This window comes from Gymnoscopelus braueri (genome assembly GCF_963280865.1).
Source record: "Gymnoscopelus braueri genome assembly, chromosome: 23".
In the NCBI taxonomy this organism is placed as follows: domain Eukaryota; kingdom Metazoa; phylum Chordata; class Actinopteri; order Myctophiformes; family Myctophidae; genus Gymnoscopelus; species Gymnoscopelus braueri.
This window is the reverse complement of record NC_137625.1, coordinates 18,536,768-18,555,032: the sequence shown is the minus strand read 5'-3', so window position 1 is coordinate 18,555,032 and position 18,265 is coordinate 18,536,768. Positions and strand designations below refer to the sequence as shown.

At 41.2% G+C, this 18,265-nt stretch overlaps 1 protein-coding gene across 1 annotated transcript in view; it reads right to left on the bottom strand.

Annotated features, from left to right (window-relative positions):
- Window positions 1-1,542: 1,542 nt before the first annotated feature.
- Window positions 1,543-18,265, bottom strand: part of dcn (decorin) — a 31,334-nt gene continuing 14,611 nt past the window's right edge. The window contains exons 3-8 of the mRNA XM_080421713.1: window positions 11,949-12,061; window positions 9,962-10,175; window positions 7,608-7,721; window positions 6,716-6,809; window positions 4,226-4,364; window positions 1,543-3,177 (exon numbers count right to left, since the gene is read on the bottom strand). Coding sequence (XP_080277839.1) covers window positions 2,977-3,177; window positions 4,226-4,364; window positions 6,716-6,809; window positions 7,608-7,721; window positions 9,962-10,175; window positions 11,949-12,061 — 875 coding nt within the window. The 3' untranslated portion in view covers window positions 1,543-2,976. The remainder of the gene's footprint in view (window positions 3,178-4,225; window positions 4,365-6,715; window positions 6,810-7,607; window positions 7,722-9,961; window positions 10,176-11,948; window positions 12,062-18,265) is intronic.

Sequence of the window (18,265 nt, the reverse complement as noted above, 5' to 3'; positions counted from 1 at the left end):
CACTCCCAGTATGAAGTGGGCGGTGTGGTCATCACAGTGGTCATCATAGTGATGGAAGCTCACTTCCAAAAAATGGACTTTTTGGAAGTGCATAATCCTATTTATAGGTTATTAATGTCATCATGTGTCTCGCTAGACAATCACAGTGCTGAGTAGAGTCAGCCAATAGAGTCAGCCAATCACAGTACAGCTAGGGGTGTACTAATGAGCCAATCACAATACAGCTAATGAGGTGTCCCAACCCCACTTATAGGGGCGGCTACACCGCCCAAAAAAACTAGCCTATTCTTTCCAGTGTAAATGGATGTTTTGGAGGTTATTCTCCATAGAGTCCAAGTCATTATGCTCAGCTGGACAAGTCATTTGCCTTCTCTATAGAAGTGCCTTGGTATATCTCACCTGTTCCTCCTCTTGACCTTGTTGGCCTGTAATAGACCAGACCGGCAACACGTCACCCCCAACGCCGTGCCCAACGCCGTGCCCCTTCTCCGGGGCAACGCCGTGCCCCTTCCCCCTTCTCCCCCCAACGCCGTGCCCCTGCACGTCTTGTTGACATCTATTCCTCTGGATTTATTGATTGATAGACAAACACACACACAGTAATCAGACATGATGCCAGCAAGTCAAAGCATATACCCTACCCTGTAGATAACACTTTAAAATGATCCAATTACAAAAAATACGTACAAAATATTGTCGGCTTGTCGGAAATACAAGTATAGGTTACTAACGTAACCCCAGGTATAATCGACACAAATATCGGATAGCATCGTCAAATTATATGAGCTAATTAAGGTCAAATAGCATGTACGGTTACAGTGGAGAGCATGCCCCCGAGAAGGGGCACAGCTTTGGTGGTGAAGCATTTTCCGGTCTGGTCTATCCCCCCGTTCCTTACATTGTGCTGTGACTCTTACAGAACCAGCTCTAGTGACTAGAGCAGGGGTGGGCAACTTTGATGATGGAGAGGGCCACTCTATTTCCACACTCACTCCAGAGGGCCACGTTGCATATACCGACGTGCCATTCTATGTCACACAAAAGTAGAAAAAATAGCAGAACTACAAGCTCAAGCTACAAGCTCAAAACGCGTGCGACGCGTTTTGAGCTTGTAGATCTGCTATTTTTGAATTAGAAATCCTGACATTTGTTTTGCTATTTTTGAATTGGAATCCTGAAAAGTAAAATTTATATTTAATTTCAAATGCATTTAGTTATACTTATGTTAACTTTGTGAACTTAAATACAAATACATTGGACATAATAAAGACAATAGAATGTTAATACTAGTCATTAAGCTACTAATATAGACTGTATAAGTAATTAAAGCGGGTCATGTTTGCAATTGTAACAGCTGAAATCAATTATATATCAGTATTCCGATATTAACCTGCGGGCCGCATTAAGTGAAGGTGGGGGCCGCATGTGGCCCCCAGGCCGCCAGTTGCCCATGTATGGACTATTAGGAGCACGTAACTCTCCACACACACCGTGGGTAGAATGTGAGTTGTGGTTGTTGTTACATCCACCAGAAACGGCTCCTCTTTTTCATTAGTATTTTTATTTTGTTCAGGACACCATAGTGGGAGCCCCTGCTCCAGGAAAAAAAAAGAGAGGAACACCTTTATTGCTGATATATTAAGTCTGAGCTGTGGTAAGTGCTTGTGCTTTTAAGCAATTGAGAAGGTTTTATACAGCGTTTTATATACAGCGTCTATACATACAAACATTCACACTAACATGGGTGGGTGCTGCGGGCATGCCAGTCCGCATTCACTCTGAAATTCTTTTCAGACTCTTAAAAAAAAAAAAAATTAATCAAAAAGTAAGGAAACAAAAGGATGGATACAAACACTCGTTAACAAGAAAGTCCAGAAACCACCTGCTTCAAGTTGAAAAGTAAAAAAACTAACAAATCAAAAAGCATGCATACTTATAGATCTTTGGGAATGGCTTCTGTTCAAAACATATATGGTTTATTCTACATCTTGATAAGCTATTTTCTTGTTTTTCTTTATTTTTTCTGTTTTTCTTTTGTTTTTAGCAATATTACATACCACAGGGAGCAGGGGATGGAATGTGATGAAGAAAATCACTGTTGTGCCATTGAACTATTATAGAAATACCCAAACTAAGTCAACACTGAAGCAAGCAGAAGACGTCAAAATGTGACAGAAGATACAGTTGCTTTTCTTTTCTTTTGTTTTCTTTTCTTTATCTGTACTTGAGTTGAGTACAATGCAAATAGAAATTCAGAATTCTTTCAAAGAGCACTGCATGACAATCGTAGACTCTGAATGCTATTCCTACTACACAGGTAAATATCTAGTACATTCTAATATACCAATGGTTGTTAAAAGGTATAGTAAAACACAAGTTTAAACCCCTCGCTGCCTGCTCTACAGGACAGCCCTCTCATAGTTCATGTGATGGCTTGAGGTTCAAAAAGCCTACAATTAATCCAACTGGGATTTCCTAAGATGTCCTACCGACTGAATTTAAAAACCCTTCAGAGTGGTTATCGTTTACAATTTTATCTGGTCCTCTGAACGAACGGCAGTGATGTTATGAAGGTGTAGAGATTATTTGCAGTGTTCCTGATGCATAGTATGGCGATATGATGGTGATTGGTATTGATATGATAATGACAGCCTTTAATAACCTGGTGTAAGTGAGAGCGTTTGCCATAGCGTTAATGCTGGTGATTTCTGTTAAGCCGGAGGCGCTATCAATGCGTTCTGCGAGAATACAATGTACAGTATCTGAGGTCAATGTCCACTGTCAGAGTTTTCTAACATTTCCGAGTCATTGGAATGGTGGTGAAATTAGATGACATCATTTAAGGGGAGGCCGGGCGGGGGGGGATGGGGTTACAGATCAGTGTTGTTGGGGCCGTGGTTCAAACACACACTCTTACAAATCTCTCGCGCGCACATTCACAATTCATTCTTTCTCTTAGAAGGGTCTGGGGACTCTCTACTTCTTCCTGTAGTTGCCGAGCTGGATGGCAGAGCGGTCAAAGACACAGCGGAACGTGATTGGCTGAACCTCCCAGTAAGGGACGGGGTTGCTGAACAGGCTGATGCCAGAGTACATGGCCTTCTTGGTGTTGAAACCAGGGGGGCAGAAGTCCTCTGTTCCCACCACGGAGATCTTGTTGGCATGGAGATAGACCACCTGGAAGAGTGGTATTAAAAAAAAAAAAGATTCAACACCAGGGTCTAAATGTCTCACTGGAAGAGTAACGAGACGACCTCCAACCACTGCTGATGTACTTTTCTATTTCATCTCATTGTATAAACATGTATTCATTATTCATCCAAATAAGTCCCGAATTGTAGCTATAAGGCAAAATGCAAAGAAAAGAATGACTCCAAAATAAATTAGATGTGAATCGGTGAATAAAATAAGTTAGATAATGCACAGTGGAACTCAGCCATTAACCATATATTTACATATAAATATATGTTGGGACCAAAATAGTTGGAACAACCACCTGTCTGCAATAATGAAATGTATTCAAACCCTTAATTACCTACCCTAACCCAATGACACTGAAAGTCAGATACTGTATAACGACACCCTGCATAGTAAACCTTACTTTACTCAATAGGATTTAATTAGATACCCACCTGTTAGTCTCGCCATGCCAGATAATCAGAGACCTCCACCTACTGATCATTAGCAGACGTCTAAAGGTAGTTGATAGAACAGAGGCGAGAATGGGCGCTAACTTATGCCTACTGCTTTGAAAACCAATCCTGTCACCGCCCCAATATGAAGGACCGCCCCCTAAAGACTTTGGATTGGTTACATTGAAGCCTGTTAGACCCAATCCTGTTTTAACCCATTCAATCCCGGAACGCATCTCGTAATGTCTTCTAAATCCTAACAGGTTTCTGAAAAAACATACGTTGCTATAATACCAGTGGTGCTCAAGCTTTTTCATGTCAAGGACCCCAAAATTATATGCGTTTGGCCACAGCCCCCCATCTCAACATTTAGTTCCCAGAAGCAAAGATTTGAGTTCAAAATGTTCGCTTTAAAAATATCTGCTATTTGTGAATAGTCAAAGTACAAAATAATGGTTATAGCTAAAATCAAAAAATACACAGATGCGTTCCCGGATTGAATGGGTTCAACTCTCAAATAGTCATCACCCGGTTTTAACAAGGAAAGCTGTGAGATTGTCCTTGAGCGAAGCGTTTTTAGAGAGTCTACTCACCTGTATGTACTTATGCTCAGGCAGACCGGGAGGTACGGTGGTCAAGGCGTTGTTGTCCATGTGCAGCTCTCTGAGGTGAGGAACGTTGGCCAGTGAGCTGTTGTCCACAGAGCTGATCTCATTGTAGCTCAGACCCAGCCTGCAGATGAGAAAATGAACAATACATGCAAAAGAAACTGTGAGCGTAGGTTGTGCTGTATGAGACAATAGGTGAGCAACCTTTTGTGCGTGAACATCTAACCCTAACCCTAGATCGAATGTTAATTTAACTCTGGCCTTATGGCCCTTTATGGGTCCATTTACCCTTAACTTACCCATTATGCCTACAAAGTTATCTGTATGGTCTGTAAGGGTCAAGGAACATGGACCCGTAAGAGTCGACTTTTAGCCGCAACCTCGTATAAAGACGGCGGCGTACTCCAGCCGAACATGAACTTTTTTCTGGCTTCGACAGGGCAATAAGAACAAAAATGACGTCATAAGAACTCTGGTAGTGCCTTGCTGATATTAATTTTGGTTTGGCAGTTCTTACACCTTCATACGCCGCTCGCCGACACTCAATGCTCTTATGATTTATATCGTTTTATTTCCACAATCTGCCGGCAACGTACCATGGATAGTTATACAAAATATTGTCTGACGAGGTTAGGAGGTATAGTAGGGACAAACCTCTATGAGTACACTGTAATACAGTTGGTTGGTCTGTTGGATCAAAGATGTCAAGCGCTTGCTGATAGCAGGTCGCAGTTTATCACAAATTACATGTTACCCTTTCAGTAACACTCGTGATTTTACTGTGTACTTCCAAGGCTAGATAGATCTTCAGCCTGATCTTATCATCACCAGCCAAGCACACAGTGAGAACCACAGCTGTCTTAGAATAAAGTGGAAATTAATTTAGACTGTTTCCTTGTTAATTCCATTTTCACGGCTGATTGCATTCAAAATGTTATACAAATCAAATGTCTCTATTCATGATAGAGTATGGCCTGTGCATGAATGAAACGAGTGAAATTGCGTAAATGGAGTGGGATAAATGCATATTACAGATGGAGAATTTGAAAACTATTCCACACCAGCTGTCAATGAGTAACTACAGTATGAGTAAATGGAAAATAAAAGAATCGCAGGCCTTCATCTTCTCCCTCTTCCTCTCCAACATAAACTATCTGTGCTGTACAACTGTGCTCTTTGTTCTCGTGTGGAATATCTTCCTCCCTCAGCCATCTGAGCGGTGATCTTATAAATATAGTGTATCCACTTTTATAAGGCAAACAGTTATTTTGATTATCCAGAAAATACTGTTTACGGCTGACTTTTGTTTGTAATCCAGATTATACCGGTAATGTGCTTTTGGTCCATGGGTAAAGCTAATGCTGTTAACGGTGTTGGGCAGTAGCTAAGAAAATAGCTTAACCATATTTCCCAATTGCTTGTGGGTAGCTTCACTACTTTCAGCTTTCAAGTAATTAAGCTATTGTTTTCAACATGTAGCAAGCGCTTTTCAGTTGGCACATCAACATAAAAGAGCACAACCGATGCGTTTTGAGTGTAGTTTGTCCATCACATCAAAGAGAGAATTCTCTATGTTCATCATTTTACACGTGTTCCTTTCAATCAGTGTATATGTATGTAATAACATGTCATCAGCCACATTACCAAACCCATTAAGTGCAAAGTATCTTCAATATTGCTCATTACTTAGCTATAGACACAATTGTTTTTAAAGTAGCTTGCCCAACACTGGCTGTGTTTTTTTTTTTTTTTTTTTGTATCCCTCGATTTTTTCACCCGGTGCCAATTCTCTAAGTGATCCTGGGCACTACACTCCCCCCACCAGCCTAGGGAGCCCAGGGCCGAGCTCATGCCTCCTTCAATGCATGAGAGCCAACTGACCTTCTTGTCACCCGACAGGGGGAAGTTTCCCTGGCTGGACGTAGCTAGCGCGTGGAAGGAACACGTTATTCCAACCAGTTCCTTTCCCCTCCATCAGGCGCCCCGGCTGACCAGAGGGAGGCAGTATAGTGACCAGGATTACTACATGTTTTTGTGAGGGTATTAACTACCCTGGGAGACACGGGGAGAACATGCAAACTCCACACAGAGTAGGCCCTATCGCCAACCCCACCTAGGGTATGGGCGCTGGTGACGCGGAGGAGAAGACACACCCCCAGCGTCCCCGGCGGGAATCTAACCCAGGACCTTATAGCTGTGTGGCGACAGCGCTACCGACTGCGCCACCGTGCCCCCTGTTTAAGTGAGGATTGAGTGAGGGAACATTTAAATGGCAGAAAAAGAGTGAGACATGCATCAAGGTGAGCTTAATGCAATCCAAGCTACTGTATACATTGCTGAGCAGGAGATGTACGGCATGGTAGAATGGCAGTGGATGGCTAAGATATGGAATGCAATCATCAGGGAAAGAATTTGATGGGTGCATGTACATAATGGGAAGAGCAAGTCAATCAGATACATCAGACGAATCATTACTTAGCCAGGTTCTTCAGGCCCTTGAGATTGTCAGCCGTGATCTTGGTGATCTTGTTTCCATCCAGGTGAAGCTCGGAGAGAGAGCTGGGCAGCCCTGGAGACCATCACAACAGGATTACTAGCTTGGCATGAGCAAAGGGGCAACTGGCGTTACAGTTTAACCACTTAAACCCTATATACTTCATTGACTCTACTTGGCCCTCTACTTTTTGCCCCTCTACACCAAATCTCTTTGTCGAAAATAGCTGATCTACAAGCTTTTGTGAGCTTGTAGATCTGCTATTTTCGACAAATGTTCGCTCCATAATCGAGACTGTAGGGTTCATGTAGTTACCAAACCAAGGAAAAACTGTAAGGCTAACTAAAACATATTTTTTTCTGGACTAGTTCATTATTGGAACATTAAAAACCAGCGGCCAACACATGGCTGGTTTTATAGATGACCTTTTAGAGTTTTCCTGCAGCTACTAAAGAGCACCTTCTGGTTCACTATTTGTCTGGTATATGGAAGTCTTTTGAAAATAAGCAAATATTCAACATAGATAAAGAAACATACAATGTTTTATATTGAAAGGACACAGCATACAGTAAGAGTATACTTTTTAATAGTAGTGGTGGTGTACTGGCTCCCAGCTATGCTGCAGAAATTCAAATTCTTTGTGCAAAAAGATCCAGGCTACAGTAGCCATGTGCCAACATTTCAGGATCTGGCAAAAAATGTTCCCATATTAAGAGAAGGCCGTTTTGAATTTCTTTGTGGTTAATTTTTCTCCGTACTTTCACAATCCAAGTCTGCATTCTTGTGAAGGGTGTTTTTGGATGACTGAAAAAAACTCTGATTAAATCCCTCCATTCCCTCCTCCAAGTATCCAACCATACATCAGAACTGTACCTTTGGGGATTTCGCTGATGTTCGTGTCTGCGATGCGAACGTAGGAGACCTTTTTCAGATCAGCAAAAGCGCTAGCGTCAATCCCGGCACCCTTAATAGGGTTGGACCCCAGTTCTGAACATGGGATAGAGTAAAAAGCCACAGAGTACAGAAAATAAGATGGTGGGAGAGACAGAAAAAGAAAACAGTCATGAATCAGAAACAGCTTCATGCTTCTTGCAGCGTGTTACAGGAACATACGTTTGAATCAGTGGTGTAAAGTAACTATGTACATTTATTCAAGTACTGTACTTAAGTACAATTTTAGGTACTTTTACTTCACTGGAGTATTTCCAATTGTCTACACTTTTACTTCTACTCCACTACATCTTAGAGGCAAATACTGTACTTTTATTCCACAAAAATTATTAGAAAACTTAAGTTACTAGTTACTTTGCAGATATAAATTATTACATTATAAAGCATAAATTAACCACTTCAGCCCGATTTTATACCTAGGCTATTTGAAAATAGCAGATCTACAAGCTCACAGCGTGTCGCATCGCGACGCGTTGTGAGCTTGTAGATCTGCTATTTTCAAGCATTTTAGTACTCTTACTTTTGGCACTTTAAGTACACTTTGATACCAATACTTTTGTACTTTTTGAATTCCGGACTTTAACTTGTAACAGAGTATTTCTACATTGCAGCATTGATACTTTTACTTAAGTAAAAAAAAAAATCCAGTACTTTTTCCACCACTGGTTTGAATCATACATAAACTGGTATATAAATACAGATCCATTCTACTACAGAGAGGGGAGCTGTGAAACAGACCAAAGAGGGAAATGGGCAGTTGCAGTGAGATTCCATTGTGAATGAACTACAGCACAGATGCTCTGGAACCAAAGTATGAAGGGATATGCATACTATCATCACTGTCGGGTGGAAACCTTGCCTTTTGCTCCAATGGATCCAATGTAGTTATTTAGTCACAAGCTTGTGTTAATAATTTTCTTTGGTTAAATATAAAATCCACAAACCTGGCGTCCCTATTTTTTGTCATTATTAGGCCAATATTTTTCAAAATGTCACATTGCGATGTGTTGAGATCTTGTAGACTCAGACTGGCTGTTTTCGCTACTTTTGCAAAACACTGTCTATTGTGATTAAGTATAAACTAGGGCATTTATGAGAAAATACATTTTAAAAAAACATAAAAAGATGAAATATGGAGATGCAAGGTTTCTAAGTCCAGCCGTGACACTGAAACAACATTATACAAACTTTCCTGACTCTGTAATTCTCTCCTGGCATATTAAACATTGACACTGCATGTCTTCAGTCCAACTCTCTCTAATTCTGAGTCTTAGAAATCCAAAGTAGGTCATTATTAGTAGCAAAGGTTTCCTTTCTTCTTTTGCATGGTTTTAAACTCCATGAACTCTGTCGTTCTAGAGACAATATAACCTATCCTCGGCTGTGGAAAAGGATTGAGGTATTTGCAGTAGCACAGAACCGGATTAAATCGGATTTGCAAACATGGGTGGGGTGTTCCAACGTAATACAATGAGTAGCAGAAAATGTAATTATGGGAACACATTCGAAAGCCAGTTTTGTACCGTTCTGTTATTCAGATTAACCTGACACTAAAACAATAGCAGCTTTGATTTAAAAACAAATAGTATTTGACTGATGTCTGCTAATGTCGGCTACCTTTTTGCTTGTCTGAAGTTAATATAGTTTCTGCAGCTTGATTTAATTTCCTGCAGAGAAATATCTATTTGAATAAGAGATCCAATGTGTAACAATCAGCCCTTCCATTCCAACCGTTATCAACACAAATCAAGCCTTTTATTCCAAGGCTCCAAATCTTTGTTTTACGAAATAAAATGTTACATTTTCATCTGTCAATATACAGTAAGTAGAGCAGCAGAGTAGCTCTGCCAGCTCATACATCTCCCCTGGCCAACAGGGGATTCCTCTTTGGCTGAGTAGTGGTACATGCTTGGTTTCCCATGTGGGAGACCATGGGTTCCAATTGCACTTCAGCAATTTCATCAACCAGGGAGGTAGTATTTATTATCACCAGACTGCATGTAGCCTACCACTCAGTTGTGTAAGAGTAATTGTGACTTTTCTGAAATGAATATCATTGTTTGAATAAAACCCTTTTAACCACTTAAACCCTATACTGTACATGTACTTTGGTTATCAGAGTATTTAGCCGATCTACAATCTCACACATGTCGCAATGCGATGCATTGTGAGCTTGTAGATTTCACTGAATGTTTGCCCCCAGAATAGGGTCGCTAGGGTTCATGTGGTTAATATAACAATCCTTAAAACAACCAGGAAGTATCTGATGTCCGTACCCATGACGATCATATTGACCATGCCCTGGAAGGAGGTCTTCTTGATCTTGGTAATCTCGTTCTCGTGGATGCGCAGCTCCTGTAGGCTCTTGGGCATGTTGGCAGGGATGTCCTTCAGCTGGTTCTTGGACAGGTAGAGACGCTGAAGCTTTGCCAAAGGAGTGAAGGCCTTGGCATGGATGGTGGTGATTTTGTTGTTGACCAGGATCAGGGCCTACATGGGAGAACAAGGAGACACACTTTACCTGTGATGCTAGCTCCAATAATGCTAATATTAATGATAATTTGTTTTTAAAAAAAAATATTTATATATTCTGATTAACCAATGTATTAGTGTTCGCTTTTAATTTTTTTCTGCAATGGCAGGTGAAGATTAGCCCTTGTTTTGGTTCACTGAACCTCCTGTGAATGGTTTTTCAACAAATGCATTACTTTTAAATTACTTTAACACAAGGGAGATATCGTTCAGAGTTTGCATAGCAACTTCCCTGTTTGTGAAGGCAGTCTGGGGCTACTTTCTTGTCAAAACTATTCTTGTAGTGAGATTTTGAAATTAAACAGGGTTTTAATTTCGATATGTGCAGACATATGTGTCTGTCCGTCCGTCCGTCTGTCCGTCTGTCTGTCTGTCTGTCTGTCTGTCTGTCTGTCTGTCTGTCTGTCTGTCTGTCTGTCTGTCTGTCTGTCTGTCTGTGACCAATGTGTTATTGCCAGAACGTTACTCTCTACATTCATGCACATTCATGCTTGTGGTGATCCCATCACCATTCTTCTAGGACCACCACAATGAACTGGGGGAGATGTTTTAGATCTTGGCGAAGGCCTGCGCTCCACTGAGTGCATTCTTGTTCAGATAAATTCTCATACTTGACCTCGGACTATCCATGTCAGAACCGTTGAAGCACTATTGAGTTATGCAAGTGTTTGTCATGTTAGTAAGGATAACATATTTTCCATGTGGCGCCTTGGCAGTCTAGATACAGGGCCAAGTTCAAGTTGACCCTGGCCTCAACTCTGGTGCAGTTTCAGAGGAAATTTCACTCCCGCTGCGTTCAGCTCTCACGTATACAGATGGGAGGAAATGTGAGGTATGTGGTCCGTCCCACGTGAGAGGCCAATTAGATTACACTGGAAGCAGCTTTGGCCGTTAGACAGAGGTATTTATTGCGAGCTATAGGAGTTCTGAGGCGTGAGGTTGTCAGGCCTAGGGGTGAATACTTTCCTTGCACCTGGGGTTTTGGGGAATGGTGGTGCTAGGATTCAGTTCCTCTGGCTAATGCATGGGAGCAGAGGTGCTTTGTGGGTGGCAAGCCTGAGGATGTGGAATCCCTGTATGTTTTAGGTTACAAGTTATGGCTCACACTGTTGGGGTTGAGGACAGTGAGGTTTGGCTATACAGTTAAACAAACATAAACATTAGAGTTCATATATTGTAAACTTCATGCATAAGAGAAGAATCAGCTGTTGTAGCAGCAGCAGCAGCTGCAGTAAGAGTGAAACACAAGAGAGGTACTGGTAAGTAGAGAGATGAGAATAAACTATAAAATAGAATAAAATAAATGTACTTAGAGTCTACCACTAGACATCTGCAGTTGGTCTGACTGAGTTAACATATTCTATCAATATATATTAGTATAAATGCATAATCTATGCAGAATATAATATATTCATTCACTTGTCTCATGCATATTATGAATGAATATGCAGGCAAACACACTCATACAGAAGTTAATTTTGATTCTATTCTACCGTCTCAGTCAAGCCAGCATTCTTCGCTGCTGTTTTCTATTAATTCTTCCTCATTATGCAACACTTTTTTTTTAATGACTGTACATCTACCCTGCCTCCTTGTCAAGATTCATTTCACGCTTGATTAAAATCATATTTTATGAAGCATATTATATCTGTTCAAGCCAAACTGATTGATGCAATATATTGATGTACAGTATAAATCACAACCGTACCGTTAGATCAACGGTTTACTTACATGGAGTCCCTTGAGGTGCTTGAAGTCGCCCTCCTTGATCTCGCTGATCTTGTTGTTCTGCAGGTCCAGCAGGGTGGTGTCTTCTGGGATGTCCTCAGGAACGTTCTTCAGACCTTAAATAAGGACATGATGACACAATACAGAGATCAATTCAACTCTCAGTTGCTGTGTGTGTGTGTGTGTGTGTGTGTGTGTGTGTGTGTGTGTGTGTGTGTGTGTGTGTGTGTGTGTGTGTGTGTGTGTGTGTGTGTGTGTGTGTGTGTGTGTGTGTGTGGTGGAAAGTAACTAAGTACATTTACTTAAGTACTGTACTTAAGTACAATATTGAGGTATTTGTACTTTACTTGAGTATTTCCAATTTCCAATACTTTTACTTCTACTCCACTACATCTCAAAGGCAAATATTTTACTTTTACTCCACTACAATTATTTGAAAACTTTAGTTACTTTTCAGATTAAATTATGATATTCTTAAACATACATGAACCACTTTAGCCCTATTTTATACATGGTATATTTAAAAATAACAGATCTACAAGCTCACAACGCGTCGCATTGCGACGCGTTGTGAGCTTGTAGATCTGCTATTTTCAAACATTTTAGTACTTTTACTTTTGGTACTTTAAGTACTTTTTGGCAAGTTTGTCCTGGCAAATGGACCACGTCCTTTTCTGTGCTTCGGCTGTAATGCACTGAGGCTGATGGGAGTTGGAGTTTGCGGTGGGTGGTGACTGACAGCCCTGGTTCTAGTGGCGAGAGCTTGAGGTCTCGCTGTGACCTCAAGAGGAAATGACAACAAAAGGGTTTACTTCAGTGGGCTCGAGCTTCCTATACGGACCACTGTTGAAATGTAAATCTTTCACGTTCAAGATTGTGTCCTTACAATTCTGTTTATTCGGTTCTTCAGAAATTAGATGACCTCAATTGCTTTACCTGAACGTGCAGGCACGTGAAATACAAGCACACACAATGTGTTATTGTTGAAAAGTTGAATCTGAAATGTCAGTAAGCAGGTTTATAAGAGCAGTGACCTTCAAACCAAGACTTTAAAACGTTCTACTGAACAGTCCCAGGGAACTGAAGCACAATGTATTTTATGGTGGCATTCCTAAGGGACCAAATGACTATGTTAAGTGCTCCAAGGTACACATGATGGAAATGGCCCTTGAAAGTAATTTCCTTTGGAGTGAGCCAGTCACTGCATACCTGGACCTTGAGCTCATGCTGAACCCAGTTTTGCTTGGACCAGAAAATGGCAACAGTATATAGTATAGGAACCCGTCTGGTCACCAAGCCTGTGTTTTGAAGGAACCGAACAAAGATGGCAGAGTTACGGCTCCGAGTAGCAACGTATGCTGGTTTGAATGTCGGGAGGATATGCCAAAAAAACAAACAAGTAATAGGCCGATTCACAGCAGGGCATTTCGTTTCCATCTCTGAGAAATGGGACATGTAAAATAAACTGTTTGGTCGTGAGAGGCTTACGCGTAGCTGTCTTCCCAAGGTGGAAGCACTCATACGCAGACACATTTTGGCTCAAGAGGCTTTGGCTGTGTTTTGCGCACACAAACATTGTTTTCAACTCAAAAGTCCTTTTCTGCCTCGTTGTCAGCTTTTCCAACTGTACTGAGGAAGACCTACAGTCAGACAGCATTCGTGGTCAGCGACCTCACGACTGTAAACCTCCGCTCTTCTCACACTCATTGTGTCTTTCTTGACCCTTGCTCATCCATTTCTCCTCTTTCACTGTATTTTACACCTCTCAACCACTCTTTCACTGTATTTTACAGCTCTCAACCACATGAACCATAGCGTCCTGATTCTAGGGGGAACATTTGGCAAAAATAGCAGATCTACAAGCTCACAACCTTGTACGCAGCAAACAACAAAGTATTATCAAGCTTTTTTTCACAGACTATGCTTATTACTTAAAATAATTCTTAAATGTGATGGAAATATTATTTAAACATATTTTGATATATTTATCAAATATTTTTTAAACATTATAAAACATTTTCCCATGGACCACTAGTGGTCAAGAAACAGTGGTGTAGAACTTAAAACGTAGGGTAAGTGATATTTTTTGGTTAAAATAATTGATTAATAATTGATTAATAGCTCTATATTCTGATAGTACTCATTGCTATAGAGTGTTTGTTCAGTAACTGGAGTCTCCATGTCTCTCCAGCTCTTTAGTAAATGCTATTTCAGGTCGGGATACCAATTTTATCCAATCAGGAGAGAGAACTCACACTGGATACAGATTAAACGAGTGAAATTGGATGTCATGACACAAATAAGTGAGCAGACAAAATTGGAACTGGAACACTATAGAATTGAAGCGGATAAATGGGTACTCTTTCCTGATTGGCCGAACATTGTCAACCCACCTGAAAATGTATTTTCTGTTAATTAAAGAGCTGGAGAGACATGGAGACTCCTGTGACTGAACAAACACTCTAGAGCAATGATACTATCACAATGTAGTTTTTTAACCTTTTAATGACATACTTTTTGTTTTAACAAAAAAATATCACTTACCCTATACTTTAAATATGGAGCCCTGGAGGCCCCACATGGGGTTTAAACGCTTAAACCCTATAGCTTTGTTGTCAAATAGCGGAACTAGACAATCTACAAGCTGACAACGCATCATGTTGCTATGTGTTGTGAGCTTAGATCACCAATTTCGCTGAATGTTTGCCTATTTTCACAGAATGTTCTTCTATTCTAGCCAAATCAACTTTATTGGCTCTCCCGTTTTTTTTAAATTTTTCTGCAAGATCCATCGTTTTTTGTTATTTCCGTAAGGGAAGAAGCTGAAGGGGGGACAAGGGGGAGAGACATCAATACAAGCAAACACATTAGTTACATATTTAAACATAGTACCGTTTATCTGTACTTAAGTACAATATTGAGGTATTTGTACTTTACTTGAGTATTTCCAATTTCCAATACTCCGGTGCGGTAAGTACCTGAGGTGTTAGTCTGTTATGACATTCCCAGAAAGGGACGCTACGGTTCATGTGGTTACTGTCAATGTCATCACCTTCCTTCCTCTCCTGATCCCTCTGGCGAGGAAGAGCCGCGCGATCGAATGCATTCCGAGCTGCTGGGAGCTCGGGGAAGGGAAGCCACATGATACAATGGTTTCCTAGCTGTCATGGAAGGTCTTATGGGCTCCGGTAAACAGTTTAGAACAGGCCTGTCTGTGTGTATGCATGGGGGATTTTAAAAGAGGTGAGAGGTGTGTTATTCAGGTGCAGTCTCAGAATTGGCTCTCCCGAGTTGTTTAGTCTCAACAGCCTTTAACCATCTGACTAAAATGCTCTAACCCTTATGAAAACACAAAACATAATGGATTTGTTTTGTGTGTGAAGTCTAGTCTGAATGACGTCTAATTCCACACTGGACTGTAGCCACTTTGTTAGAGATCATTTACCATGACACACTGTTCCACCAAAGCACTGCGGGGTCATACAGTATCTGTCAACATAATCAGTGCTGTTGTAAACGTTTGGATGTATGATGGCAGCAATTTAACCAAGTTGGGCAGCCATAGCTGAATGGGCAGAAAGGCTGTGTGGGAAACAGAAGGTCCCCGGCTCACCCCCTGGCCCCTGTCTATGTGTGGAAGTGTCACTGAGCAAAAATAATTAACTCCTAAATGCTCCCTCGGCGCTGTATTAATGGCACTCACTGCTCCTCCTGATAGCAAAGATGAGTAAATGCAGGGGACAAATTTCATGTATGTGCAAATGTACTGTGACCAGTGGTGTAAAGTATCAAAGTACATGTACTCAAGTACTGTACTTGAGTACAATCTTTTGGTATTTTTTATTTTACTGGAGTATTTCCAGTTTTCAGTACTTTTACTTCTACTCTACTAGTTACTTTGCAGATATAAATCATTATATTATAAAATATATTATATACATTAACCACTTAATACATTAACCACTTCAGCCCTATTTTATACCTAGGCTATTTGAAAATAGCCGATCTACAAGCTCACAACTTTTACTATTGGTACTTTAAGTACATTTTGATACCACTACTTTAGTACTTTTACTCAAGTAAATTTTGAATTCTGGACTTTTACTTGTAACAGAGTACTTCTACATTGCAGTATTGATAATTTTACTTAAGTAAAACATTTTGAGTACTTTTTCCATCACTGTTAATTACCCTGTTGTTTGTTGGGTTCTCTGATCTTGCACTTTGTACATTGCCCTGGATAAGAGTGTCTATTTTCTGCTACATACAGTATATCTGATGCTAAATGTTGTCTGCACGTTTGCACTGCAGTGACTGTGACTGTGACTAACTACTACAACCTCTTTTTTAAGTTTACATTTTGACCATGCACCTAATGTGACACTTTGTCCTGTTATCTGACTTCATATCTGTCTCTATTGTATTCTCTATTCCTTTGACTAGTTCCTTTGACAAAGTTTAAAACATTGGGAGCTCGTACTAAAAATAATTCCACCCCCTTTTACAGCTGTGAATGGTGTGATGATTTGACAATAAACATCAAGTGAAGTTGAATAAGGCATCGTGGCTTTGTACTGACTGTGGTGTTTCTCTTCATGCTGTGTTATGTACTGTAGTAACGTTCACGCTTCAGCCTCTTGACGGGAGAGGAACAAGACGTTCAAACCCAATGCCTCTATTGTAGTCACTTTTAATCATTGTATTTGAAAGCTAAGTGAAGGGGATATGAAGCGAATGATTGCCTTGGGCCGAGGCCCTGCTGTCTTCAGCACATCCAACCATTAATGACCGTGTTTATGTCATTTCCTGCTCTGGGTGTGTAATTTTGGAGGAGAGTGAGGAGAGAACTATCCTCATGTGCCTGGATCATCAACGGCCTGATTACCCCACGGGATGTGAGTTGGCTCTGAGTTCCTATGTTAGTCATTCACAGACACACACACGCACTCACGCGCGCACACGCACTCGCACACAGCAAAAAGCCCAGTCCATGTTTATTGAAAGATAAACAGTTGCTAAGGTAAAACTGTGCAAACAGGGGAGAAGTCACTTGTTTGGAAATGAGCAGGTCCAGTACATGTGTAGCGGCACTTTCTTAACAGCTCTGGTGAATGTATTCACAACTATTTGCCATCAAGTGTTTTAGCTGGATCCATGCCAGCTGCAAACTTGCTGGGGGATAAAAAAAAGACTTTGAGACAAAACGTTCCACTTTTCCCCCAAAAAGTGAAGGGGAGAGTCAGGATGGCAGGCAGACGGCTTTCTCACCCAGGCCTCTGTGTGTGCGTGTGTACAGTATGAGTATTTGCTTGTGCGTGTGTCTCAGAGAGTGTGCGCGCGCGCGCGCGCGCGTGTGTGTGTGTGTGTGTGTGTACACACACGTGTGTGTGCGGTGTGCAAGTGAGCGCACGTTTGCATGTTTGCCAACGGGTCTGGGGAACAGATGCCGTCTTCAGGCCAGAAGGATCGAGACGCCGGAGATGAGAGTGGCGTTCTGCAAGCTCTCTCTCTCTCGCTCTCTCTCTCTCCAGGGAGATGCTGCTGTGAGCTGCTGGGCCCGGCCTGATGGTTACAGCAGTGAGGTAATGGAAGCAGCCCTTTCCTGAACATCACTCTCTCCAACTGTCTGTCTGTTTGTGCGTCTGTCTACCTATCTGTCTGTCTGTTGTCTGTGTGTCCTGCCACCTGTCTGTGTGCGTCTGTCTGCCTGCCTGGCGTGCCTGCATATTTTGTTCACCTCAAACACTCTCCGTGGCTATTGTCAGGGATCTAGAAATGACTGTTTCTTCACCCAAGACCGGAAACACATCTGTGTCATTTTAGATTCTTTGGCTTTTCAAGAATAGCAGATATACAAGCTCATAGCACGGCACCGAGTGCCGCGCTACGAGCTTGTAGATCTGCTATTTTTTTTAAATCGCTAAAATGTGTGCAAATCTCTCAATATATATATTTTTAAGCAAACATATTGTAACTCAAATCTTTGCGTCTGGGGGTCCCTGGAACAAAATATTTGAGATGGGGGTCCGCGGCCAAATACATTTCATTTTGGGGGTCCTTGACATGAAAAAGCTTGAGAACCGCTGATGTAGCAACATTTTTCATTAAAACTGTTGGAACACATATTGTAGAATAATGGGTTAATCTTCCCCCTTTCAGGCTATACTCTTTGTAATGTAACTACTGTACTGTACATGGACCAAATTGCTTTTGGTTTCTATTTCTCTGTCAGATCAGTCTATTGCACTTTTTAATTACTCCTGCTTTTGTCTGTTAAGCCCACACATCTCCCTCTCAGAACACATAAACACATGCATCAT